The following is a 27,095-nucleotide window of genomic DNA, read 5'->3' on the forward strand; positions in this document are numbered from 1 at the left end:
GTGCGGTTCCGATTCGAGGAAAAGTAAACGATCGAGGCGTCCCCCCGAAAGGAGCGAGGGAGACAGAGCGACGAACCAGTCTGCTGGTGTCGTCGGCCTCGGCGCGGCAGTGCGAAGAGCTGTTGGAATCAGGAAGGTTTTTCTTGAGCTTCGCGTGCCGTTCCCTTTGATTTTGAGACAATAATGTGAGCGATTCGATAAAAAAGGGAGTATTAAAAGCTGTCCGTAATCGACAATCGTGACGTGAAAAAGAGATAAATTGAGAATGACAGCGCGAAATAGAAGTAGCCAGTCTGCCAGAGTAATCGAACACTCTATCACTTTGTTGTTGAAGAGCCATGCCCATTTTAGATCCATTTTAGGCTCCTCTGACACACACATTGAGTATTACGCGTGCGGCCCCGCCCGGAGGCACATCACAGGACTTCCCTCCTTGCTTTACAATGCGCGTAAACGGCAATGCTTTTGGGCGTATTGCGTACAGTGTGCGTCAAAAGCGCAGTGTGCCCCCAGGGTTCGTGTCCACCCTCCTTTGGCAGGACTGTCAAAAATTGGCCGGTCAGCTGTTATTCGATGGTTTATTGACTGCGATCAAACATGTCATAGAATAACAAACAAAATAAATAAATAAGTCGAAATAATAAATTACATAGAGTCTTGGAGGTTGTGCCGTGGTTCAGTAGTCGGTTCCAGATGATGCCTAGTAGTTTCGGGCGAGCGCCACCGCGGCCCAGAGCAGTGCCGGGAACAGGGCAGCCGTGGCCGTGGAGGCGGAGCTGGGGAGGGAGGTGGTGCCGGGGGCGGGGGCGGCGGTGGGGCGGGCCGTGGGGCGGGCCGTGGGGCGGGCAGTGGGGGCGGCAGTGGGGTCGACGGGCTTGGTCCAGTCCTCCGCGATGTGCGCCGCGCCCTTCTCCCCGATCATGACGGCGGCCGCGTTGGTGTTGGCCGTGGTGGCCTCGGGCATGATGGACGCGTCCACGACGCGGAGGTTGGCCACGCCGCGCACCTGCAGGCGCTCATTGACGACGGCCAGGGGGTCGGAGTCGGGGCCCATGCTGCAGCTGGAGGTGGGGTGGCCGTTGCTCTTGCCCAGGCCCTGGAACGCGCACCTCCAGAACGCGTCGCTGTTGAACGTCAGGCTGGCGCACGCGTCGGGCACCTCGACGTGCAGCTTGATGCCGTTGTCCTTGAACACCTGGGAGGTCTCGTCGAGCTTGACGAGCAGCTGGTGGCCCTCGATGACGGGCTTCAGGTCGTCCTCGATGGAGAACACTCGGTGGAAGATGAGCGGGGCGCCGTAGGGGTTCTGGGGGTCGAGTCGGATCTGCGGGAAGAATTCGGTGTTGAAATGCCGGATTTTGGTGGGCCGAGCCTGGCGGGCAGGCTGGCGGGCAGGCTGGCGGGCAGGACTCTAGTCCGCGCCAGTAATGCCGAGTCAGACCGCCGGACGTCAGACTCAGAGGCGCTACCGCTCGCGCCTCTGCCGACGTCAAGTGCGCGGGGTGTGACTGTGCCGCTGCTTGAGCTCAAGTCCTCAGACTCGAGTGTCCGCACCGCAAGTCTGTCTGTCTGTCTCTCACCTCGCCGCGGCTCTTGGGGCGCAGGTTGTTGACGATGCCGTGCATCTGGTTGAAGAAGGTGCCGGCCGTCTCGTCCGAGGCGCACTTGGGGTTGGGCTCGCTGTCGGCGTGGGTGGCGCCGATGGCGATCTGGATGTCGGGCCGCGGGTCGTCGGCGGGCTGCTGCGAGGACCGCATGAAGAGGCTGGCCTGCGAGCACAAACAGCACAACGAGAGTCAGACGACGCCGAGGCTTGCTTCGTGGAGAGGAGGAGCGACAGTGGGCCAGAAGACTGGTGGAGGCGGCCAAAACTCTAGACGCGTTTTGAGCTCCAGAGTCGCTAAATGGGACTCGAACCGAACGTGTGACCCCACCAATGGATTCCTCGTTCGGAAAGCGATCTAGTGATGGGGTCACACGTTCGGTTCGAGTCCCATTTAGCCGACTGTGGCCGAGTCCCGCACACCGGGACCGACGCCTACCTGGGGCGAGTTGTAGGAGCCGGCGGACACGATGACCTCCTTGGTGGCGCGCGCCGTGCGGACGCCCTCGGGGCCGTCGTACTCCACGCCGACGGCGCGCCCGCTGGACACCACGACCCTCCTGACGAAGGCCTGCGTCTGCACCACCAGGTTCTTGCGCGCGCGCACGGAGGCGGGCAGGAAGGCGCGGTTGGTGCTGCGCCGCTCGCCGCCCGCCGCCGAGGATGGGGGCTGCAACACGACGTGCACGACGTGGCGGTTACAGTGTGGAGACAGCAAAGTCCACCCCGACCGACTTATGCGGGGTTCGGCCGAAATGGGCGCTTCGTCCTGAGCACCATGCCTACCTTGGAGAGGCCGAGGTGCTGCTCGCCGTTGATGTCTTTGGTCATGGTGTAGCCGAGCTCCTGGAAGGCCTGCAAGTACCGCTCGATGTTGGGGTCGGAGAAGCGGTCCGACTCAGTGTCCTGGTGGAACAAGTTCACTCGTTACTCTCTCAGTTCAAACGTCTCACTCTTCAAAACAACAACTGCTGCGCTCACCTGCGGTCCGCCGGTGGAGTGGTACTGGGTGTCCTGGGCGATGGCCGCGTCGCGCATGTTCTCCGACTTCTTGAAGAAAGGCAGCACGTCCTTGTAGCCCCAGCCTTTGTTGCCCAGCTTCTCCCAGTTGTCGAAGTCGTACCGGTCGCCGCGAGTGAAGTGCAGAGCGTTGACGGCGCTGCAGCCGCCCATGCCCTTGCCGCGGGGGATGAACTGGCCCGAGTCCCAGCCGCTCCTCTGCGTCGTGTAGTGCCAGTCGAAGAAGGGGTCGCGCAGGTAGCTGTGGGAGGGGGTGTGGTCACTCCTTTTGCTGGACGAAAACTACCTGAAGGGTAGGCTAGCCACACTGTGCTCCTCCCTCAGGCCTGCTCAGCATCCACCACCGAGAAGTGAGTGTTGCCGGCTGTGCTGTACCTGTTGTAGAAGGCGGGGACGATGTTGAGCTCTGTTTCCTCCGAACCGGCCTCCAGCAGCAGCACCCTCCAGTTGGGGTTCTCCGAGAGGCGACTGGCCACCACACACCCTGCGCTCCCGCCGCCGACCACCACAAAGTCGAACTCGCCCTGAAGGAAGAAAATCGACCGTGAGCCTTGGGGGAAGCAGAAACGGAGCGCAAACCACAGTGGGTCAGAAGACCGCGCCGGCGGCTAAGACTCTTGACGCGTTTTGAGCTCCAGAGTCGCTAGACAGGACTCGAACCGAACGTGTGACCCCACCAATGGATTCCTCGTTCGGAGAGCAATTCGTTGGTGGGGTCACACGTTCGGCTCGAGACCCATTTAGCGACCGGTCTTCCGGCAAATCCACTGTGCCTTGAGACACACTGACCACTGACGCAATGTGGTATTTTCGTACCCACTCATGTGCCAACACATGAGTGATGCCAACACATGAGTGATGCCAACACATGCCAACACTTGACTGATAAGACAAAAACAAGCAAAGGCAAAGTTACTGACGCTGACGATGTCGCGCGTCCGGGCCGCCTTGGCGCGCGCCTCGCGCATCCCCTTGGCCACCACGGTCATCAGCAAGGTGGTGAAGATGGAGGCGGCGGAGCAGCCGTCCGCCGACGTCCACAGCTCCGTCTGGGTGAGCGGTGCGAGCCACGACATCTGCAAGCAAATCGTCTCATTACGATATATCTATCTTCAGTAGACGATCTGCACCTGTAGGTGACCTAACCTTACCTAACCTAACCAACAAAAATCTGCCAAAAAAGAAAAGCGCTCAAAAGGCACAAAGAAGTATTTTTTTGCAGGCTCCTCACTTTTTGCAACTTGTGTAGAGCCACTCATGGTGACTCACGTACTTTCGAGTACCCCTCTTGTTTTCGCACACGCTCTCTCCGTCTCTCTTTCTTTCTCTCTCTCTCTCTCTCTCTCTCTCTCTCTCTCTCTCTCTCTCTCTCTCTCTCTCTCTCTCTCTCTCTCTCTCTCTCTCTCTCCTTTTATTGGATTGCCTGCCCGACGTATCTCCGACTGCCAGATCGGGTGATCTGGCTGGCTTCTTATCTGGCCAGACCAGGCCAGACTGACGCACTCTGATTTGGCTTAGGAATCAGTTTTGAAAAGTGCAGGCCAATGCGCCGCCACCCAGTGTTTGCGCAAGTTCTTTGAGCGAAATGTCCCAGTGTGCATTGCGAATCTCAGTCTATGCCAGCGGTTCCCTACCTTGGGGTCGCGACCCCAAATGGGGTCGCGAAAAAATTTCGAAGGGTCGCGGCGAGGTGGTTGGGGTCGCCTGGGGTCGCGGCTGTTTCCCGGCTGGCAGAATTGTTCGAAACGGTCGAAAATGCCTTTGAAAACTCGTGTTTTAGGCCGACTTTAAGCAGCAACTGCGTCTGATCCGAGGCGGTATTTCACCCTCCCTCAGCGGGCATTTGGTCTTTGGACCTTCCTTTAGCATGCCTTTGTTACGGAGTGCGATTATCGGCCTTAGTTTGGGAGCAGTATTGTCTCAAAGTGGATCAAAATGGCATTCAAAGGCATTTTTTACTGTTTTCATCAACTTTGAGACAATACTGCTCCCAAACTAAGGCCGATAATCGCACTCCGTAACAAAGGCATGTTAAAGGAAGGTCCAAAGACCAAATGCCCGTTGAGGGAGGACGAAATACCGCCTCGGATCAGACGCAAAGGCTGCTTAAAGTCAGCCCAAAACACGATTTTTCAAAGACATTTGTGACCGTTTTGATCAACTTTGTGGCAATACTGCTCCCAAACTATGGCAGATAATCACACTCCGTAACAAAGGCATGCTAAAGGAAGGTCCAAAGACCAAATGCCCGTTGAGGGAGGACGAAATACCGCCTCGGATCCGACGCAGTGGCTGCTTAAAGTCGGCCCAAAACACGATTTTTAAAATACATTTGTGGCCGTTTTGATCAACTTTGCGGCAATACTGCTCCCAAACTAAGGTGGATTATCGCACTTTGTATCAAAGGCATGCTAAAGGAGGGGTCGCGTGGGGTCGCGAAATTTTTCCTGGGGGTCGCGGAAATTTTTTGTTACAAATTTGGGGTCGCGAACCGAAAAAGGTTGGGAACCGCTGGTCTATGCAATAAATGGGCTCTGCTCTAGACAAGTTGCCGTGTGTACGATGCTGAGCGTTGGCCACCCTGTCGGCACAGGTTCGTCGTCGGAATTTTCGCGTACTTTTGTGGCAATACTGCTGCCCTGCCGATGTCGCTCTGGCGGCTTCGGACAGCAGGCAACCCTTAGCTCCGCGCGCTGCCGAGTGCGGCGGGTCGGCCTACGCTCCCGTTCGCAGGCGTTTTCCACGCCACTGTAGGACTTTGGTCCACTCCAGCCTGAGCTGGACGCTCCAAAAGTGTTCTCGCTGTGATTAAACTTCATCTAGTCACCGGCTAAAGAATTTCATTGCGATGCCGAAGGCAAGGGAAAATCCGAGCAGGACGAGAAAGCAAACTTTTTAAGGGGTGCCTCTGGGCAGTTTTGCCATATTAAATGTCGGTGAGGATTTGTCACCACATTATTGCGATAGCTTCCAAAAGAAGAAAACTGACTGGTTTCATATGAAACAGCAATTGTCGCTTCAAACCTAACAATTTCGTCCCAAAGCCCACTTTACACCGGTAAGACTGAAGCGTAGTAGTATGCTTGATTCAAGCATACAACTACGCTAGAAGACTTTACGCTTGACGTCAAGCGTAGAGAAGAAATTCTCCCATGCATATAGATAGGCATGAGAGGGGCAAAATGGAGAACTATGCTTGAAGCCGAGCGTAGTTCTACTACGCTTGAAGAAAGGCGTAAAACTACGCTTGAGTTCTACCAGAGTACGAGCCCCCACAAATTTGGATGTTTACATTACTGTACAGAGTTTTTATGGAATCGGAAAGATTCTAACGTGATTTTAACCACCAAACGCTCAGTCATCACAGAAACGACGAAAACCAAAATTTCGGCGAATGAAACACTTGTTCTGCTCGATACCGGCAAAGAAATCGACAAATGACCGATCGAACCGATAAACCAGCGCCGTCAATTGAATGATTATAATTTTGGACACCAGGGGTAGTTTGAGAAAGGCTGCCCTATCGTCCTGTCCCGAATTACCTTTCGGCCTCCAAAGTTAAACGAAAGTTACGAGAAAGCCTGTCTGAAAACAAAACGCCCCTGCGGAGCGCGCCGCCCGACTCACCTTGTGTGCCTTGCGTGCTGCAGTGACTCTGGATCCGAAGTCTGGCTGCGAGAGCGCTGTCTGAGGTGATGAAGCCTGTCGGGACGCTGTTTTTATCTAAATTTGCCTCTGTATGTGAAGTGCGAAGGGACCTGGTCGCGTCCTGCAGTGGGGGGTGGAGCCGGGCCGAGCCGGGCCGGGCCAGGCCAGGCGGGGATTGCAGATGCAGGCTGATCGTCGGCCCGTCTCTCTCGCTCCGAAACGCGACGCCCGACGAGTGCGAGAGAGACAGAGAGAGTCCCCCGAGTGGTGCTTGAATCACTGCGACCGCCGCACAGCGCCGCACACGTCACAGACGACTTAGTCTAATGAGTCTGCCACGCGCGCGGGGATTCTGAGTATTCTGACGGCAGCGAGGGGGAAATCACTCCTAAAACCTGCGACCCGACTATTACGCCTATAACGCTCTATTACGCTTCAAAATATAGCGATTTAGCTGAAAACAGACCAAAAAAAACCCTAAAATAGATCAAATTTTGAGAATTTCAGCTATTACGCTACTATTACGCACACTATTACGCGTGCTATTACGGACAGAGTGACCCGACTATTACGCGAGTGCTTTCCCCCTCGGACGGCAGCTTCGCCTTATTCTTTCCGCGACACCGTTAATTGATTAATTGCCACAAAAGCGGTAGATAGGTGGCACCGTCCCCTCGCTCCTCGTCGCTCCTGAAGGACCTGTCGAGTGGCCACTTGGCGGGTCTGAGATCCAGACTCGAGTCAACGTCGCCTACGTCACAGGCTGCAACACTTTGGTGGCAGATAAAGGGCTATTTCTACGTAAAATAAGCCCGACTCTGTCATTGCCAAGAAAAGACTTATAAGTTAAAACTCATCGCGTCTCCGAGCACCGCGGCGCGGAAAGCTCTCGATGCCATGCATGGTCAATGTATTGCGACGGACTCGTTCAAGGTTCACGTGCACTTTCAACAAGGGCTCTTTCAACATGAGCCTCTCGCCGATACACTGTGGGGCGCTGTGGGGGCTCGAAAAATGCCCGATTGAAAACCTGGAGAACCGCAAGCTGGTCTCGTTTTCCAAACCCCTACTGCAGACAGATTCCGAGGCCTCGGGTCGTTTCCGTCACTGCCCCTCTCGCACTCGTGGGGCGTCCCAGGTGCGCGAGCGAGGGGTGAATCACTCGGCGTTCTGGTGGACTCATGAGTACGGGTGAGTGCACCTTAAAAACCTCACAAATTTCACATTTTTATACGTTTAATGGCTGTATTTAGTGTTTCAGACAATTCGCAACAACAAATCTTACTTCAAAATAGTGATTTTTGCCAAATTTGAACTTGTGAGTACACTGAGTAGGCTAATTTGTACACATAATTACACCAGTGATTCACCCCTCGTGCGTGAGAGACAGAGCGACGGAAACGACTCTCAGAGTCCACGTCAACTAGTAACGCGCACCCCAAGGGGCGCCGGAGCCAATGCACCCTACCCTGGAGAAATGGCAGGGAGCCTCCATGGTCCTGTGGTGGTCATAATTTTTTTTTATATAAATGGTAGTGAGGTGGTGTGCCGAGCTGATACTGCCTATATAAATTTGTCTCTTGTGCATTTTGGCCCACGAGACAAGAAGACTTGTCGAAATAGGAGTGAAAGAAAGGACCTGGATGAAAATCACACAAATATATTTGACACATATAACATTGCATACATCTCCAAATAAACACTAACTTACAAAGTTAAGAAATCACAGAATATATAAGTGGCATACTTAAGACGCTCACAAAAAAATTTACATTTGTATTTGTTCAAGTTCAATAAGAAAGGGCATTTCATTTGAAGTAAAAAAAATAACAGGTTCAGATCAAGTTTACAATAGAAAATTTGACAAAAATAAGCAGTAAAGAGACATCATATGCAATTCAGATCAATAATATTCAAAGTGATAACAATTCAGATCAAACAAATTCAAACGATGAGATTGAAGTTGTAGACAATAACATAATCATGTGAATAGGAAAAAAGTGAGCACATATATCAAAAAGTGGTCCAAGATGAACAATATTAAACAGAGTGTTCCCGTAACAAGTCTTTGAAAACTTTTTGAGCACCACAAGCCATTCTATGTATTTAAAACAATATGAAACTCGATCTATATATTTTACAGAATACCCAGTTCACAAATTGTTTCGATGATGAAGAGGAACACTAAAGAAAATCTGGAGATGAACAAAAGAAAATACTGTTTGCTCTAAATGTGAACAAACTACTAATTATAGAATGAGGGACACTTAGATTGATTAAAGCCCAACCAATAATCAAATAACACAAATTCTTGTCAAGCCTAATTGAATACTATTTTGAATAATCTTACATGTGCAATAAAAATACAGGTTACAGGCTCCCACATCAGAGTGGATCTTAATTTCTGACCCCTCTTTTTTTTAAATTTTCAATCTGGCGTCTCAAGGAAGATTCTTTTGTATCACTAGATGTGATATCAGAATGCGTGAGGTCTCAAGAGATGCAGAGTACATTACTGTTCCTACAAGCTAAGAATCATTGTTAAGACCCAAGCTGTTTTCATATCATATCTAGTTTGGCAGCAACACAATTTTGGCCAAGAAGGCCTAGCTTTAAGCCCTTCCCTTCCAATATAACCAACAAAAAAGGGGGGTCTAAAATCTGAAATTAAGATCCACCCTATCCCACATACAATATAATACTGAAATGACAAAGAAAATGGGTTTTGACCTGACTGTGGAAACATGCAGATTTGACAAAGAGTAAAACCTGTTTGGTACAAGATCAAGCTTAACTGTAGCACAAAATTTTGAGTAACACTCTATTTGAAGGTACATGAATCCAAGAGCAAAGCGAGCCATTTAAAATACCACAGATCTTAAATTTAAGCAGGATTTCATTCATAAACCACAGTACCCGTTTAAGAAATATGGAGCAGTCCACATTTGATCCTGGCCCTATCCCGGCGGCGGTGGACAAAAGTTCATCAAGTAGTTCAGGAGCGGTTCTCATCAAGGGTACTTTAAACATTCATTCAAAACCCAAACCTTGCCATGGAGACAAATGCAACAGAGAAGAACCTCCCTTAGAAGGAAGTTTACAAGCGCGACTAGTATATAACTGAATACAAGAGTTACATAAATGAAATACTACACCAACATGAAGCAATTCAGGAAACAATATGATTATAAACAATGCACTACATACAGAGTTATCAGCCAAGCACAATACTCGTTCCAGCTATATTTTACACAAGTAACAGTGCTATTTTCAAAATTCAATCAAAAATCAAAATAAATGAGATAAATCATGTTAAAAATCATGCTGACGTTTGAGTCAGAAATACTGTATCATTAAACAATTGAAATAAATTCTAGATGCTCTTCGAGAGCTGATCCAGGAGAGATAAAAACAGGCCTGTTGTTTGCACTTAGAGGCCAGTGCCGAAAGACGACGGCAGAATGTACAGCTCATGGCTGCTCCATCATTAGAAGACACAAGATGAAACAAAACAAAAAAACAAAACACAAAATAAAGTCCAACTTGCCACACACTTTTTAAAACATTACAAAAGGCTCATACAAACCATCCTGCATTTAATATTTTGCAGTAGAAACAGGTTTGGAGGAGAAACAAGGAGGGAGGCTGATAATTAGACTTCATAAGGTTGATGAGTCACATTAATAAGCAGCAAATAAACTAGAATGGTGTGGATTCAAACTAAATTAAATTTAAAAACAAATAATACAAATTCAATTACAAAGGGAATGGCAGCAGAGATCGTACCATCAATTGACAACAAGAATCTTTCCAAGTTGGAAATGGTCCACAATGTTGATAACATAGACAAAAATAAAATAGTCATATAAACTAAGAGTTCAGTCCTCCGGCTTTACAGCTCAACATAATTTCAAAAAGTCCCAAGAGTATCAATCCAAGAGACACTCTCAATTAGGACCTGCTCTTAGTACTAAGATTCTAAGAACTATCTATTTCTGAATCTTAAAATAAGCATTCTCTAGTTTACACTGTACAAAGTTGATTCACATAGATGCATATGATTAATTGATTGATTACATGAAAGATTTTATTTCAGTTCAACAGATTAATTTTGAATGAGTATTAAACTTGGTCTCTTATTGGTTCATCGTCAACTGGTATAAGTTGGCACTGGTAAATGATCCCGCAAGAAAATTTTTTATAAATGCACCAAAAAACTTTCAAATAACATTGAAAATAATATTTTTCTACAAAAATAAAGAAATTCAATTTCAATCTTGAAACATTACAAAAAATGTTGTAAAAATCCCATACAAAAATAAGTTAGGCACAAATTCCTCAAGCAATAGATTCTCTTTCAAATAAGCCAAACATAGCTTATATTATCTTTACATCTTAGGGAAGTTCCACAATGAATCCATTGAGTTCCCATGATGTGAATAAATGCACATAAGTAGTAACTTTGAGAAGTTTTGAACAGTTTTGATATGATCACAAGACTTACACATCCCAAGGGCAGAAATATTCGACAAAAGTACGGATTAAACACTGGGATCATTAATTTTATAACCTAAAATATAACTCTTTTTTGTTGTTTTTTGTTGTTGTTTTTCATCTTGATGGAAACAGGGATTCATAGGGTGGAGGGAGGTCCTTATCTTCATGAACTGGTGACGCTGTTTGTGAGAGTGGTAACAAAGGTGGTGCTGTAGGTTGAGCGTGCCTGGTAGTGTCTCCGCTTGTGCCAGACGTTGTCATCATTTCAACACGAACCGATTGAGGTATTGAACGCTGAGGTCTGGGAGCAGGAGGACCCGACCAGCACAACACTTGGCACCGGCGACAAACAAAGAGGCATAACATGAAAAGGAGGAGGAGCCCAAGAATGAGCACCACTGCTCCAATAGTGACTTTGGTTCCAAGTCCAGAGCTCTGTTTCTTTCCACCTGAAAATTAAAGTTGATTGATATAATCAAATTGGTACACTTACAGAAAACCACAAAAAATGAAGTTTGATTTATGACAGTTCTTTTACCTGACGAAATTACTGGACAGCCACTTTCATCATAACAATCATCATATGGACAATTGACATTTTTGTCATCGAAGAAACCTTCCCAAATGCATATGCCACTCCCCTCTTTACATTCCTTCAGCCCATCTTGGTCACCATGCTTGCAATCTGCATGAAAAATGTTGAGAATAATTATGGTAGAAGTCTACGAAACAAAGTCAATCTAAATGGTAAATGGATACCTACTCTTATATGCAGTAAATGTAATCGCAATATCGAGTTTTTGAGATTGCAGCAGACGTTGGCCAGCTACAGAAATAGTGACATCCAGTTGGCCCTTTTCATCAACAAATGCGTTGTGTGCATATCTAAATCTTTCTTCCGTATCTTCATCATCATCATCTGGATCACGGATTGAGTTGACTTTTCCACAATACTGTGTGCTTTTTATGAAATCTGACTTGAAAAACATTAATGGTGACAAAGTTCGTTTCTGAAACTGGAATCACAAGAACCAGTTAGAACACAATTTACTTTCTTTTGTTAAAATATAGTAATACAAATGTGATGTACTTCAATACAATACCTGCACATAGTCGATGCATTCATCAGTAGATTCATTTTTACGGAGATTTAAATTTTGAATGACTGCTATAATGCCATGTCCCCAAGGTGCCTTGACCGTAAAGTTGCAGATAAATGGATATGGTCCAGACCAATTGTCAAAATAGCGAAGTTCTTTCAAGATTATTCCAGAGTTTTCATTTTCCTTCAGCAAAGTTAACTCTCTCTTACGTATCATAGAACATACTTTGCTATTCTCTAGGTTATCTGTAAAATAACAATTCATTAATTCCCATAGATACCCTTAAGTAACTATACACATTCATGGCCAATGAAATGAAATGAATGGGCCCTGAAATGATACAGGTGACTACATTAAAAGTCAAGGGCAAAACTTCAAAAAGTTGCTCTAGAAAATTACAGTTGTCCATCCAGCAAAGAAAGTCAAGGCTAAACTATATCCAGAAAATCCTGGTCCTGGGAGTCAGTGAAGCTTGATAACCTCCAGAAATGTAGGAATGGAAGGCCAAAACAACGCAATGAAGCTCTAGCCAAAGAAACCAGGAAGATTATACTCACATTCAAGGTACGACCAAGATGACGAAATTAATGAGATCACAATAAACAAATATATAAAAACATTAGTCGAGCATCCACCTGCCATGTTTACTGGAATGTGTCATCTCCGCGCACAACCACAAAGACAACGGAATTGAGGGGAAGGGGGACGGAGGTGAAGAGGGGGAAGTGGAGCGGTGGGGTGGGGTGTGGAAACGATGAATCGATTCCACTATGCCGGTGCACTATTGGCACGATAGCGTCTGCACTATTCGCAGTAGCTTAAACGTTTCGGCTTCGAAATTCGGTTTCTTTTTTCAAATAAGGGTTTAAGTCTTTTGTTGTCAGAAGACACACAATGTCCAAAGTTGGAGAAACTCCGCAGGTTTTGTTTGCTCGAGGAAGCCAGGTGAGTGGGTGCCCAGAAGTATCTTTTAAAACAAACGCAAGAGGCCATGCCTCATCAGAAACTATTGCTTTGTTATTATTGTTTGCAAACGTAGAAATCAATCATCGATCAACCTTCAGGATCCTTAGTTCGCCGCCACTTACATTCAGCTTGTTCTGTTGTTTTTAGGACGGTGATTCTACAGCAGATGATTGGGATGACACTGAACTACTGAAAGAGTATGACAGGGCAGTCCGACCACTGAAGGCCCTTGTTGCTGAAAGAATGGGATTAAGTAATGCTGAAATTGAAGAAGCATCTGCTACTGAGAGTGGTAGTTCTAGAAGCGTTCTTGAAAAGGACGGTTCCAAAGTCCAGAAGCGCCATCAGAAGAAAAGGCGTAGAAAGGGCAAAAGCAAGCAGCACCGAGAAGTGAGTGAGAAGAATCTGGGTACAATCATGGTTTTGGCATGAACCAGTAAAATTTCAAATTTATATGATTGCAGTGGGCAGCTGGTGACCATTGTCAGGCCAAGTTTACTGTCGATGAGCAGTTGTATGAAGCCACAGTTGTGTCCATCGACCATGATCGAGGCACTTGTATTGTTCAGTATGTTGGTATGTTCAAATCTACTATTTACCTTTCCAATAAGTCCATGATGTACCATGGACTAGGTGTGGAAGTTACTTCCCTTATATGATACATGTTTGTTTTTCCCTGCAATTCAAGGGTATGGAAACTCTGAAGAGCAGCCTTTATCCGCCCTTTCGCACTCCATGGGAGCAGCAGTCCGTAGGGAGCAAGTGAACATTGCAACCTTGAAGGTGTGAACTTGCTCTAATCTTTGAAATTCTCTCTTCAACATTAAAATCTTCCATACCTGCTCATGTCTAATCTTTTGCTTTGTGTTGGGATGTTAAAGGCTGAAGATACTGAAGCTGCCCAGAGTGACGACCCTATGGAACGGTCATCAGAGGCTAGCTCTACTATTTCTCTATCTAAGATGGGATTGGGTGACAGCTCACACAAGAATGCCAATGCACAAAAGTCACGAAATCCACCATATGTTCCCCGGCCTCCTCATTTCTCTGCACCATCAAATTCTGGAGGTCCCAGACTGGGTGTACCCAATTTTTCAGGAATTAGAGCTCCCTCTGCCATGAATGATGTAGGTGTCGCATGCAGTGAATCTTGTCTGTCTTTCTCCTGTTCAAGTACTGATTTGTCTGAATTTGTGTTTGTGTTAGATGGTTCCACCACCCCTTCCTCCTCATGTCTTGGCAAGTCTTCCAGGAGATGATTCCGAAGCGTTGTCCGCAATGTTGATGTCATGGTATATGAGTGGTTTTCATACAGGTACCTATTGTCCAAATCTTATTGTGTGATTTCGCATTGCCTTTGACGATATAATGAAGTCACATTAATCTTTCTGCATTTCGTTACTTTTCCAGGATACTATCAGGGGCTGAAGAGAGCAAAGAACTTTAGCCAGTCCTAGAATACAATTAAAATAGAATACAATATACATTTCCTATTACATTGTAAAGAACTTTGTGCCAGCAATTTGTAAAACATTCATCTTCCTTGTACCTTTCACTCATTTAGTTCTTCACTTTTCTATTGTGGTATCTACTTTACTGTGATTTTGAATTCCCTGGACTGTTCTGTTTCAGTCCCATATCTGTATCTGTAATAAACTTTTAAAAAAGTTTTTGTAGTCTTCTTTTTCTTGCCCTTTTTTAATGTTGATTTTTTGGAGGGAAGGGGGGGGAGGGAGCTACTTGGCATACTGAAGCTGCAAAATCTTCAAGTAAGTCATTGCAGGAGTCGGAACTTCTAGACAACGCACTAACGGATAAAGATACTTCTTAAAACTAAGATTTTGAAACTTCATGGAAACGGAAATAGTCGTCCAGGTTCACAACCCTTCTTCAAATCTTAGCTTTTGTAAACACCTGGTCATTCTTCGCCATGGTATACGGAGAAATTTTTTCGAAAGGTTCAAATTTTTGACGCCAAATTCGATGATTTCCAAGAACAGAAATTAGGACTGATAGAAAAATGAATGAATTTGGTTGTCTATGATATAGTTTCAAGGTTAGCAGCACTGAAACAAATGAACGATTAAATTTTCATAGTCATAGTCTCGTTCAGGGGTTCGCTAGCACTGTAAATACGAATCTTGTTTAGGTCGTCGTTTCTCATAATAACTTGCAGTTCATTCATGTCCGCGAATGCTTGCAATATATTGTTTATATTTTAAGTAAACGTGGATGTTGTTAAATGCTTTTGATATGTACAGACTGGAATAACTGTCCTTAAGGCTTTCATTTGAACATGCCTCCATTACGCTGATTTGTATCATCTTAATATTGTTGCCGTCGATGCTGTCATAAGGTTAGGCCGGGTTTTGTTTACACATTCCAGTTTTGCATGAATTTTTTAGAAGTTCATCTTTTAAAGGGAATGAAATCTCTTTTCCTCGTAAATTTTTGTGAAATTCCACCTGGAGAGTATCAAGTTTGCCTATTTTCTACATCCATCAACATGTTTCATATTCTGGTGTCATTGATTTTAGGTTTTTATCCAATATGGATCGAGGGAAGAGTATGACAGGACGGGGTGGCAAGAGCAAAACACCACACTACCCTGCGGACTTATTTGCTCTGGGCTCCAAAGGTCCTTCAAGGGTCGATGCTGGAGAGCCGAAAAGACCTACACCACCACATTCAAAACCAGTGCCGAGCCATGGCATACCTGGTATGGTTTTTCCCTATTTTCATGCCCTGTGTAATTGATAGGCCTCTTTATCATTAACACTGCAATGTCTGTTTCAGGCCCACCAGATAGAAAACGGGAGGCCCCTCCTTCAGGAATGTCCTCGATGATGATGGCAAAGAAGCCAAAAGTTACTCCAAGTGTAGGGGCTATTCTTAGTAGAGGCGTAGCAGGCCCTACCTCTTCAGTATCTGCACCTCCATCTTCTGGCGCAGACACATGGGAAACTGTCGCAATTGATACAGAACCCTCAGGACTTGTTGTTGAAGTTTTAAAGGCCAATGATACAGGAGAGACAGATAAAGTGGTATGTTTATTAGCAGTTTGTTTCATTATTTTCCATTCCCAATTAAAATTTTTAATAGCTGTTATGACCAATATTTTCAGGTTGGCCAGATATGCGGCGCTCTTAGAGCTATCAAAATGCTGAGAGGAAAACTTGATCCATGCCTCTATCTCAGTTTACTGTACCTTGGGAAAATTCGTCCATCTTTGATGGCAATTGAACCAGTGCCACAAGCTTTATGCTCTCTGCTAAGGAGGGACATTACTTTAGGTATTAAAAGTAACAAAAGTAATCCTGTGGTTCCTATTTTAGTCACAGGCTTGCTAATGAGAGCCTTTAATGAACGTAAACATTGGCCTGATTCATTTGTGAGGGTAAGTTTCCCGGAGCAATTGATATGTAGTTTTGAAAAAAGTGGTGATTTGTTGACTATTGCATGAACCTCTACTCCTTGACAATATTTACAGCTATATGTTGAAGATGCCATTAATGAACGCGTATGGGTTGACATGGAAGAATGCAAAGGATTTGTTGAAAATGTGGCAACTGCATTCAATACAAAACATCCCACAAAATCACAACTGCCTCCTGATTTGGGGCTTGTACCACCTAGTGTGGCTGGGCTAAGTAGCACCTGCTCATCACCCTCTTCAGCTATTGGCGATGATGACAGTGGTTTGGAGGGTCTGAAAGAAGAACTTGGTCTGTGCATCACAGACAGCAAACATGAGTTTCCTGTAATGCCAAGATACAATGGCTCTCATGATATTATTGAACCAATTGTGACTGAAGCTATCAAGGAGCAGTTACTTCGACGTCAAGCCCCTGAAAACACCACAAGAAACTTTTTGAAAATGTTATCTGCAACATGTGGCCTTGTGGAAGTTAGACTTACTGCCGCTCAACGACTTGAAACATGGCTTCAAAATCCAAAGCTTACTAGACCTGCGCAGGAATTACTTATGTACATTTGTGTTAATTGTAGTAGTCATACCCAGCGTGATATAGAAGTAATGATCAACATCATAAAGATAAGGTTGAAAACTAAAGCCCTCATGAACTTCTACTTATCGAGTATAAAAGAACTTGTTAATGCTCATTCAGAAAATTTAAGCACTCTCATGAAACATACTGTCTACAATGAACTATCCAATGCTCGAAATTCTAACAATATGGCTGTGATCACTATCATGTTTCAAATATCTGCTGAGAATGCTCCTATCTTACTGGCTCATGTTCTTCAAGAAATTCTTATGAATAGAGAAGATTTCCATCGGCCCCTGAGAGCTTTCCTTCGTGAACTTGTTATTCGAAATTTGAGACACGATCTTGATGTAAATTCCTTTTGTCGTGCGTTGATGTCAGATGCACCAGAACACAAAGCTGCTTTTCGAGACTTTGATTTTAAAGATCGAATGTATGTAAACATAGTAGACCTTGTATGTTTATCTGTTTTCCTTGCAATTTCACCTGCAGTCAAAGAGGCTGCCAGCCACATAGCCAAAGGAGATAAGAAAGACATTGGAGTATATCAGGTTTGTAGATTTTCAATTTATCCTAATATATTTCCCTGTACCTGAAACTTAACTAGAACTGAATTTTTGTTTTACAGAACTTCCAAAATACAGTGGCAAAAATTCAGCAAGATTCTATGTGGTGGCATCATGAAATCGCTCTGCGCTTGTACCGACCGAGTCAAGCTGAATATGTCTATGGTATTCACAAGGTGATATTTAAAATAATTGTTTCAAAACTATTAAAATGTACAGTTAGAAATCATGTCCAGAGTGACTCACTATAATATTGCTATTTTAGGTCATGTTCATGGGACAAGCAGACACCTATTACAAGATAGATAATTGGCCCCAAGAAGTTGATCGTATGAGTATGTTGCGTTTAGCTTCTGAAATTCCACTGCTGCAGCACACATTGATGCGAATTCTTCTGATTGGACTTTCAAAGGTCAGTATTCTCTGATTCCTGTATGTGTAACATTTTTGATTTCAAACATAATGTATGTCAAATTTTTTTTAGGATCATCCAATGAATGCTCCTGAAACCATGGAGCTTTCAGATCAGCTGTTGAAGAGGGCCTCAGGCCTTAGCTCAGAGGGAAGCAACATGCTGGAGGCTAATAAGGTTGAAATAATTGACCTAATTTTTAATTTAAGTGCATACCATCATCCTGAAAACATCATTTTGCCAAAAGGGTAAGATGCTTTTCCTAAAACACTATGCTAACGTATGAACAGTCTTACTACCATTTATTTGATTATTTCTACAGGTATACACCTCCCCAATTAGCTATATCAAACTCTTATTGGAAAGCATGGATCATGTTGCTTCTTCTTGCTACCCACAACCCAACAAGTTTTGGAAAGGTAGCATGGGAGAAGTACCCCACTCTCAGGGCCTTTATGGAAATGTGTATTACCAAGTAAGGGTGTCCACTGTATTGTATTTTATCTGTACTTGTTACTGAATTGATTTCCTGTAGTGATCCTTTATTTACTTATTACTACTTTTTTAGCCATTTTGTATACCCTCCGCCATCACTTGGAGAGCATGGGGATGAATTGAGATCCAGGGAATTTCAGTTGGCTCAGCTAGAAAAACAGCAAATTTTGGAATTTGAATCCCATCTTGCAGCGCAGTCAACCAAAGTTGCCATAACTGAGCATACAAGTCTTCTTCTATCTCAAGTGAGAACCCCTTCTGTATTTCTTACCTAAAGGTTACGTGGAGTCAAATGGAAACATCTGTGAACTACAGTAAATATATTTTTCTGACACTCTGCAGTTGATAACAATGGATCCGTCCGGAGCACCTCGTCGTCCGCCTCAAGCAGTCCTAGATCAGCTACGGACTCTGAACGAATCTCATCGCATGGGCCACAGACTGTGCAGATGCCGCAACCCAGATTTCCTTGTTGATATTATCCAGAGACAGGGAGCTTCTCACTCCATGCCATGGCTAGCAGATCTGGTTGAGAGTTCAGAAGGTGCTCTGAGGTAAAGATAATACAAATCATGTCCACCTGTTCTATTGTTTTAACCTTGACAGCACTAACTGTTCCTCTGTTTCAGTCACCTTCCGGTACAGTGTCTCTGTGAATTTCTACTGAGCTCTACAGTTGATAAGCAACACAAGCAGCAGCAGCTTGTCAGTCATTTAAGATCAGTTCTAATGGATGCCAACCAAGACCCCAGCGCACCTTGCGAAGTTCTGGAGTACTTCTTACGTCGCCTCCACTCCACTCAATCTGCCAGTCGTCTGCAGGCAATCAAGGTGACAATTGAATAAAAAAGAACATGCCCCATGAAAATGCATTGCATTGGTATTACTCATTTTAAGGTCTATAATTTTTCAGGGATTGCAACTAGTGATGTCTCATCTAGAAGATGAAGCACTGGTTATGGATGTTGATGGCATTGACCGCGAACATTCTTGGCTGCTGCGCCATTTGCCTCAAATACCTCACTTTGAACTGGCAAAACCACAAGTTGTTCAAGCACTGCGCGCAGCATGTCAAGTGGAAAATGAAACAATTCTTGTTGGGGCTTACATCAATTTTCTGTCTCAGCATGCAATAGTTGACAGTTTACCTGCAATGACTGACCTTGTACTAGATATGGCCACTTTGATTGTCGAGAGGTGTACTATAATGTCTGCTCTGGTGCCATTCAAAGGCTCACAAAATAATGAAACCTTGATGTTCTTAATGAAAATATTCCATAGCTATTTAATCAAGGCTCGGGAGCCTCGAAAGGAACATCCCACATGGGCTGAGAATCAAGATATTTTAGTTACATGGAGCAAAGGTGTGGAATCAACCATGCACATCCTTGTAGTTCATGCTATGGTGATCTTACTATCATATGGGCCCTGTAGTGACAGAACTATCTTTGATGAGCTCTTGGAGGCTTGGTTTCCCAAAAGTGGGCAGTTGCCCAAAGGTTACCTCATTGACACTTCAGAAGAAGCCCTTCTTTATCCAGACTGGTTGAAGTTGCGGATGATCCGCTCAGAAGTTGAAGTGCTGGTTGAAGCTGCTCTTGCTGACCTGGAGCCAAGAGACCTGGTCCTCTTCATTCAGTCATTTGGAATTCCAGTGGAATCAATGAGCAGGCTTCTGGCTGCTCTGGACCAAAGTGTTTTGCTTAATGATGTTGCTGTTGCCAATGCAGTCATTGACAAAGTGTACATGGCTCAACTTGTCGCTGTACAGTGGCAACGGGGAGCGACCAATGGTAACATGTTTGTACAAGATCTTCAGTTGCACGAGCCTGTGCTGCCGGGTAAGAAATAGTGGTGGATCCATTTTTTAAAATTATAATTATTTCAAATTGGCTTTACTTACGTTTTTTGTACACTGCAGTTGCCTTGGAGCCGCCTGCTAAAAGTCATCGGAACATCTTCCCCATTGGTACACCAGTTGCTGCTGGACGGCAGCTTTTACAACCTCAGGAAGTTCGCCTTTGCCTAGATGACGTATTTCTAGCCCAAAATGAACAATCAGTAAAAACAGCATCTTGTAAATCATTGCAGTTGGTAAGTTTAATGACATCTTGCAAGTGCCTGAGGAATAGCAGTAACATCTGACATATATTTAACAAATTAATATTTTTCTTTCTAGAGTCTGGCTGTTGAACTTGAGCAATGCCCAGCAGATAGCAGAATTCTATTAGCTATAGCTGAGTATTTTGCCACTACATTATCAAGCACTGTAGGCGGATATTGGATTTCATCCCTGTTTTCGTCTCCTCACATGTCATGTCCTTTATTTCGACTCATACTCGCTAACCAGGTTGGAAAAATACGTTTTTTTTAAAAATGATCACACTTGAAAGGAAAAAGAGTTTCTGACTTGGGTGATTTCTTGTTCTGTTTTAGAATGTGGACAAATATCCTCCTGCTGCCCTGCAGCAGTTCCTACAGTCTGCCAAAGCAATACTCCAAATTGACTTACCTGTCAAATCTCCTCTAACAGCAATATTAAAAACATTTGTTCAGAAATATGATGGTAAAGATCATGAAATGGCTGACCTCACTAATGGCAGAAGACCCTCTGTCAAACCTGACAGCAGAGTGGCAAGTGTTCAATCTGTAACGAGCGCTCTCCTCACAAAATCTCCATCGGATTCTTTGAACACTGGGCGTCTTATTGACAAGCTGGTCTCAATGGAACCAGAGCTTATTGGATCATGTCACAAACTTCAGGTAGATTCCCACATTTTTTAATTATTTATTATCTGTATACTGTACATGTCTAGACAGGCAAACCTCTGTGGTAGACAAACTCCAAAGAACTGAACAGCAACCTATTGGTTTACAGATGCAGCTCCTTTTTGGTTGTTCAACAACTACCATGTCATGTCGCCCCTACTTGCTGACTCTCCTTATTCACAGGGCTAGTTGGGCTACTTTGCATACAGTTGTTAAGCACCTTTTATCATCCACTGAGCCAGAGTGAGTACTGGATTAAATTGTAAATGTATTTTTACAAATTTTAATTAACACTCTACTGAATGATTTCCAAAATGTCACTTTATTTTCAGGTATGAGCCAATTGCTGTCCTGGATTTCTTATGGGCTCTTACTAGCAACCCAAAACTCTGGCAGGGAAGAGAAAAGAACACACCAAAGCATTATGTGCCTGAGAATGTACTTTGTCTCTCCGTTCCTCAGGTACACATTCTGCATTCTGCTTTGCTTTTATCATGCTCTAAGTTTTGACCTAACTTTCCTTCTATAATATAATTTTTCTTTCTCTTTTTCCCCCCACTATTTTTCATTTATAGCTTCAAAGTGTAGTGTCCTATATAATAGAAGAAGCTGCTCAAGACAATGGCAAATCTCTTGAGTCTCGCTTGCCATTGCTGCTTCTTTGTACTGAGGAAAATGTTGAGCTTGTGGCTCACATTGTCAAACATTTACTTAATATTGCAACAAATGATGCGAACAAAGGGTAATTGTTTCGACACTTTCTCTTTTGGAGTAATATATTGTTCTGTAAGACATGTACTCATTTTCTTTGTTTCATTTTGCAGTCTCAAAGCAGATGTGGCCCATAAGTTTCTACTGAGGTTGTATTTTAGAATACCTGGTCTGATCAAATATTTGGTGGATTCTGAAGCAGACAAGTTCCTGGAGAAAGCTTCAACTACAGGTATGGTTAATGTAACAGACTTCAGAATGGTTACACACATTGTGTACTACAGATATATTATAATCGACTTTTTTCTTTTCCCCTGCAGATAATGGATCAAGTGTGCTGGATCGAATGTCTCACCTGTTGTTCACTGCACTTGCTGCTACTCCCATGTCAAAAGAATCTCCTCGTAGATCTCAAGAATTTGAGCTTGCTACTCGTAAAATGGCTTCTGTTCATCCAGCTCTTGTTCTGAGACAGCTGCCAATGGTTGCCTCATCCCTACGAGGGCGTACCCATTTAGACTATGGAGTTTTTAGAAATCGCAGTCATTTGGCATATTTCCAACATATTCTGGGTATCCTGGAGCTTCTAAAGCCGTACCTTTTCCATCGCAAACATGCTGCAGCTCTGCATTCAACGTTGGACTCCTATTTCTCTCTTTTTAGGGTATGTTTCATATGGTTAAGAAAGCTGAAGTTACTGAAATGTTCTTAAGGCACACATGTAACAAGTTTTTGTTTTAGAATTATGGAATGACAAAGGACATTTGTCAAATCTTAAATCGAATCATATCGTTGATGCTTGCATACGTTTCACACGATGCATCTCCAGCTGTCAAGTATCTACACACTCATGCTAATCTCTTAAGGTAAGCTGCAAAAGCCTTATTTTAATAGTTTATAAATATAACTGTTGCTGGATTTATTTCACAGTGTTTTTTTTTTCGTTTTTTTTTCATATTTTCAGAGAACTTCAACACCGTCAACCACAGCTCAGCAGTTTGTGTGTGCTCATGTCAGGTGTTTCAATGCCTCGTGAATCCACAGAGGAGTCTGACAGGGAAGGAGAGGAGAAGGATACAGAGGGAGGTGAAGTGTTGGTGGCGGTGGCAGCACCCCCTGTTCAGCAGGAAGTGGACTGGAGGCCTTTGCTACAAAGATTAGAGCAGGCTGAGGGAGAAGGTGGGTGGCATATAGCGTTTACCTTCTACGTTTTGATGAGCCATACTGTGAATCAATTATCCTTAAATTTTACGTTTTCAGAAGTCAACGTAGCCTTGCAGGATGTTGAAAATGCATCTTACCGCATGCCTGGAATGCTCAGAAATTTCGTCGAGCCAATAGGGTCATTGTTGTTGTCCCCCTCAAGTTCTATTAGGAGTATATCGCATACCCTTCTTGCGAGGTATTGGAAACACGACCCATCGGCTGCTGCAGGCGGTGCAGCTCTCCGAATTATCTCCAAGTGTTTGGACAGCAACCAGCCAGAAGTGGTGGCCACAGCCTTAGATCGGTTGCCTGACGTTGTTCTTTCAGTTCAAGGTACATTCTAGGGTTTCATTGTTGCACTTCTTTCAACTTGTAAAAAGTCTTGGTTTTTCTTAACTTATGTTTTGTTTATTTGATTGCAGAGGATGCGGTCCCCTTACTTCAAAAAGTTTTTGCACTAGGTATGTGTTCGAACATCAACACAATGCAACAATTGTCTAAGGCACTTGCCCTTTTAAATATTCAGTCAGGGTCATAGAATGGTGTTAAGGCCAATTCTTAATGTTAAATGTCCAATTTTATGATTGTGAAAGATTGTAATTATGTATTTTTATAAACAAAGTGGCATTCTTATGTTGATTAGCAAATTGAGCGCTTTTGTGATTTCAATAATTCCTGTAGATTTGACGAAATGAAGTCATATCTTTAGCTGTTTTTAATTAAGAACTTTATTTGTTATTCTATGATCCACAATCTCTCAATTGTGCCCCAAATTAGAAAATTCAGTTCCCTGTACATAAAACCATAGAACTTTTTTATTATTATAAAATAAATGTGCTAAAGCTATGGGATCTGTATGTACAATACTTGTATATAATCGAGGACTTTAAAAAAAAAATGTGATTCATTTTCTTTCTTTTAATGTTGAAGAAAATCAACAAAAAAAAATCGCGAGAGGAGTTTAAATACAAAGTACGTAGTGATTTCTTACTTTGCCTTTTTCTTGCCCTTCCCCTTGCCCTTCTTCTTGGCCGCCTTGGCCAGCCGCTTGCGCAGGCGGTAGGCCCTCCAGGCGCGCTGGATCACCTTGGCGGCGTGCTTGCTGGCCAGCGCGAAGACCGCCTCGTCCTCCTCCTCCTTCTCGTAGCGCTGCTTCTCGGCCAGCAGCGAGCGGTACTCGCCCTCCTGGGCCTCCATCCGCTCCTGCCAGTCACAAAGCAACGGGGTTGTTAACGTTACTTTCAAATGTAACGCGTTACCGTTACTACGTTAGTAAGGTCGCACTAAGTTGGGCTCAAAGCTTGTAAAAACCTGCCAAATCGTAATGTATGAGGTTAACGCGTGAAACGTTACCAGCGTTACCCGTGAGCCACACTCATTAACTTAACGCGTTACCGTTAAAGGCCTGTGTCCAATATTTAACCGTTACCCGTTGAAGTAACGTTAACAACCCTGCAATGCAACGAGCACCCACAACCACTTCACTGTAGCAGTGTAGGTCCTGGCGCCTGGGGGGGTAGGCAGTCCCGTTAAGCCGCGTTAAGCAGTTCTGTCGGCTCGACTCGAACTTGAGAGGCCAGACCACATTTGATCTGATGCCGACAAAAACCACGGAGTACATCCGGTACCATCAGTCTAAGTTTGGGTACGAGCGTCTCGGTGGCTCGGAGCGTAGACCAGGGTTCGACTCCCAGGCGAACCTAAATGCCTTGGCTTACACGTCTTCCCCGCGACGTGCCGAATGGGTGGTCTACCTTCACGGCGCGCCACCGCGACGTCTCGCCCAAAAATATCTTATACGCAAACGGAGAGGCGCTCACAGTTAACTCCCTCATCTGCTGGGCCTCGTTCTCGTACTCCTCGGACAGCTCCTCGTGCTCCTGGAACTTCTCGCCCACGTCGGCGTCGAACTTCTGCAGCCAAGTCAGCAGCAGCGTCTCCATCTTGTGCCTGGGCGCATTCGAAAGCGGAAAAATTTAATCACCGCAAACGAAGGGGCCGTCCACTACCGAAAGAACACGAAACGCTCAGAAAGACGTCATTTCGATGTAACCATGACGAATTTTAGTCAGAATTTCGACAGAAAAAGCATTATTTTGACGTCATTTTGACTTCCTGTGACTGCTTCGTGAGTGTTTCGTGTTCTTTGGGTAATCACGTGGTTCTGTCCTTGTCGCTCCTTGCGGATTGCCAGTGAGTGCGAGAGAGACAGAAAGTCCAACCTTTTGACGCGCAGCTCCTTTTCCTCGGCCAGGTGCGCGGCCAGCGTGGCGGCCATCTTCTCGGTGGCGGTGTTGAGCTCGGCCTTGAGGTTCTCCTGCCGGTACTCGCTGTTGCGCCACTCCAGCACCATGGCGCGCTCGGACTTATCTCTGGAAGCAGACGCCAAAGCCGAGCGGTCCAGACGGGTCGTTTCGCCGCTCTGCCTCTGTCGCACTCATGGAAAGCTCCACGAGTGCGAGAGAGACAAACCGCTCTTCTGAATCGCTCGGCTTCGGCTCACAGTGGGCCAGAGGCTCGGCGCAGGCAGACGGTCAAAACTCTAGACGCGTTTTGAGCGCCGGAGTCGCTGAACAGGACTCGGGTGAGCGTGTGACCCCGCCAATGGATTCCTCGTTCGGAGAGCAACCCATTGGTGGGGTCACACGTTCGGTTCGAGTCCCACTCAGCGACTCTGGAGCTCCGGGATTTTGACCGCCTCCACCGGTCTTCTGGCGATTCCACTGTGCGGCTGCATGCCCACGACGGACACGGCAACTGCCACTCACACGATGAGCTTGACCTCCTCCTGGCACTGGCGGCGCACCAGGTTGACGTTGTGGCGCAGCAGCGCCACGGCCCTGGCCTTGTCGGCGACCTGGCCGCCCAGCTGCTCGGCCTGGTCGCGGAGCTGCCCCTCGAGGCGCGCGCGGTCCGCGTCCAGCTGCCGGCCGCCGCGCCACGCCGCGCACAGCTCCGCCTCGCGAGCGCGCTCCTCCTCCGGGGACCGCGACAGCCTGTCCGCCGCCACGGCGCGCAGCCGCGCCAGGTACTCCAGGAACACGGCGCCCGTCGAGGACACCTGGGGGACGCATTTCGAACGTAAACGAGAAGCAAACCGACGGAACGCACTGTGGACTGATTCCGAAAGTCGATTTCTTGGGACGCCTCATGAGTGCGGGAGGGACAGGGCGACGAAAAGGCCTCTCGGAATCAGTCCTCGGAAGGCACGTTAGGCACTCACGTACGAGCGGCAGCAGGCGGGTCTGCACCATCTCCCGCACCTCCTCGTTGTCCCACAGCGTGTTGAGGGCGCGGCTCACGTCGGCGTCCTGGCGGCCCGCCGGCGCGCCCTGGCTGCCCCGCGGCCCCACGCCGCGCCCCACGCCGGCCGCACGCATCAGCCCCATGGCCGAGGACCAGCGGTCCCCGCCTAGGCCCTGGCCGCCCTGGCCGCCCTGGCTGCTGGACGAGCCGCTCTGAGAAAGGGAGAAAATGAGTCTCTCGCACTCGTGCGGCGTCCCGGATGGGTGCGAGAGAGACACGTACCTGCCCTCCCTGGCTGCCGGTGGAGCCCCGCTGCTCGGAGAGTCGCTGGCTGTCCATGGACGCGCGGTAGCTGGCCATGGTGGAGGAGGGAGGGTCGCCGGCGAAGCTGCTCCGGCGGCTGTACTTGCTGCAGGCGGACAGCACCTGGGACAGGGCCTCCGGGGGCAGGATGGGGCGCAGCAGGGTGGCGTCGTGGCGCAGCAGCAGCGGCAGGCACAGCTGCAAACCAGTTCCACCGTCGCTCTGTCTCTCTCGCACCTGTGCGGCGCGCCCCCTGAGTGGGAGAGCGACGAAAACGACTCTCGGAGGTAGGGAGTAACCTGAACCTCACCGCGAGTTGGGCGCGTTGGATGGCGCTGTCCAGTACGGCCAGCACGCGTTCGGTCTTGACCTGGAAGTCGATGTCCTTGTGGCCGCCGGCGACGTCGTCGTCGCACACGCTGTCGCTGTCCACCCGGTCCACCCTGGCCGTCGACGCCATCCTGGCCTTCCGCTCGGCCCGCTTGGCCGCCGCCGGCACCTGTTTACCTCGTCACTGCTCGTCACCATGACAACCCGCGCGGA

General features: G+C 46.3%; 5 protein-coding genes across 5 annotated transcripts; 2 read left to right on the forward strand and 3 right to left on the reverse strand.

Moving 5' to 3' along the window:
- Positions 1–559: 559 nt before the first annotated feature.
- LOC117644756 (glucose dehydrogenase [FAD, quinone]-like) lies at positions 560–6,385 on the reverse strand. Its single transcript, XM_034384371.1, has 8 exons — positions 6,251–6,385; positions 3,544–3,699; positions 2,999–3,147; positions 2,585–2,864; positions 2,390–2,509; positions 2,043–2,273; positions 1,581–1,787; positions 560–1,324 (listed from the first exon to the last, which is right to left on the reverse strand). Exons 2-8 carry the CDS (start codon positions 3,697–3,699, stop codon positions 701–703), a joined length of 1,767 nt encoding a protein of 588 aa, XP_034240262.1. The 5' UTR covers positions 6,251–6,385; the 3' UTR covers positions 560–700.
- A 1,530-nt stretch (positions 6,386–7,915) lies between these two features.
- On the reverse strand, positions 7,916–12,586 carry LOC117644867. The gene is made up of 5 exons (XM_034384531.1): positions 12,429–12,586; positions 11,872–12,116; positions 11,532–11,784; positions 11,307–11,453; positions 7,916–11,217 (listed from the first exon to the last, which is right to left on the reverse strand). The coding sequence occupies exons 1-5, from the start codon at positions 12,511–12,513 to the stop codon at positions 10,883–10,885; spliced, it is 1,065 nt and encodes a 354-aa protein (XP_034240422.1). The 5' UTR covers positions 12,514–12,586; the 3' UTR covers positions 7,916–10,882.
- A 53-nt stretch (positions 12,587–12,639) lies between these two features.
- LOC117644868 (survival motor neuron protein) lies at positions 12,640–14,507 on the forward strand. The gene is made up of 7 exons (XM_034384532.1): positions 12,640–12,816; positions 12,985–13,227; positions 13,302–13,413; positions 13,526–13,620; positions 13,719–13,964; positions 14,044–14,152; positions 14,248–14,507. Exons 1-7 carry the CDS (start codon positions 12,766–12,768, stop codon positions 14,292–14,294), a joined length of 903 nt encoding a protein of 300 aa, XP_034240423.1. The 5' UTR covers positions 12,640–12,765; the 3' UTR covers positions 14,295–14,507.
- A 457-nt stretch (positions 14,508–14,964) lies between these two features.
- Positions 14,965–23,993, forward strand: LOC117644854 (integrator complex subunit 1). The gene is made up of 25 exons (XM_034384502.1): positions 14,965–15,193; positions 15,375–15,556; positions 15,634–15,881; positions 15,962–16,234; positions 16,328–17,395; positions 17,473–17,586; positions 17,676–17,822; positions 17,895–18,070; positions 18,145–18,297; positions 18,391–18,562; positions 18,660–18,871; positions 18,947–19,148; positions 19,231–20,158; positions 20,239–20,411; positions 20,497–20,667; positions 20,754–21,080; positions 21,196–21,329; positions 21,419–21,548; positions 21,662–21,828; positions 21,911–22,029; positions 22,118–22,461; positions 22,539–22,663; positions 22,762–22,976; positions 23,058–23,336; positions 23,426–23,993. Exons 2-25 carry the CDS (start codon positions 15,388–15,390, stop codon positions 23,539–23,541), a joined length of 6,162 nt encoding a protein of 2,053 aa, XP_034240393.1. The 5' UTR covers positions 14,965–15,193; positions 15,375–15,387; the 3' UTR covers positions 23,542–23,993.
- LOC117644757 (dynein regulatory complex protein 10-like) lies at positions 23,749–26,609 on the reverse strand. Its single transcript, XM_034384372.1, has 6 exons — positions 26,532–26,609; positions 26,231–26,314; positions 25,772–26,064; positions 25,226–25,375; positions 24,824–24,953; positions 23,749–24,206 (listed from the first exon to the last, which is right to left on the reverse strand). The coding sequence occupies exons 1-6, from the start codon at positions 26,607–26,609 to the stop codon at positions 23,991–23,993; spliced, it is 951 nt and encodes a 316-aa protein (XP_034240263.1). The 3' UTR covers positions 23,749–23,990.
- Positions 26,610–27,095: the final 486 nt, after the last annotated feature.

This window comes from Thrips palmi, unplaced genomic scaffold (assembly GCF_012932325.1).
Source record: "Thrips palmi isolate BJ-2018 unplaced genomic scaffold, TpBJ-2018v1 HiC_scaffold_18, whole genome shotgun sequence".
In the NCBI taxonomy this organism is placed as follows: Eukaryota; Metazoa; Arthropoda; class Insecta; order Thysanoptera; family Thripidae; genus Thrips; species Thrips palmi.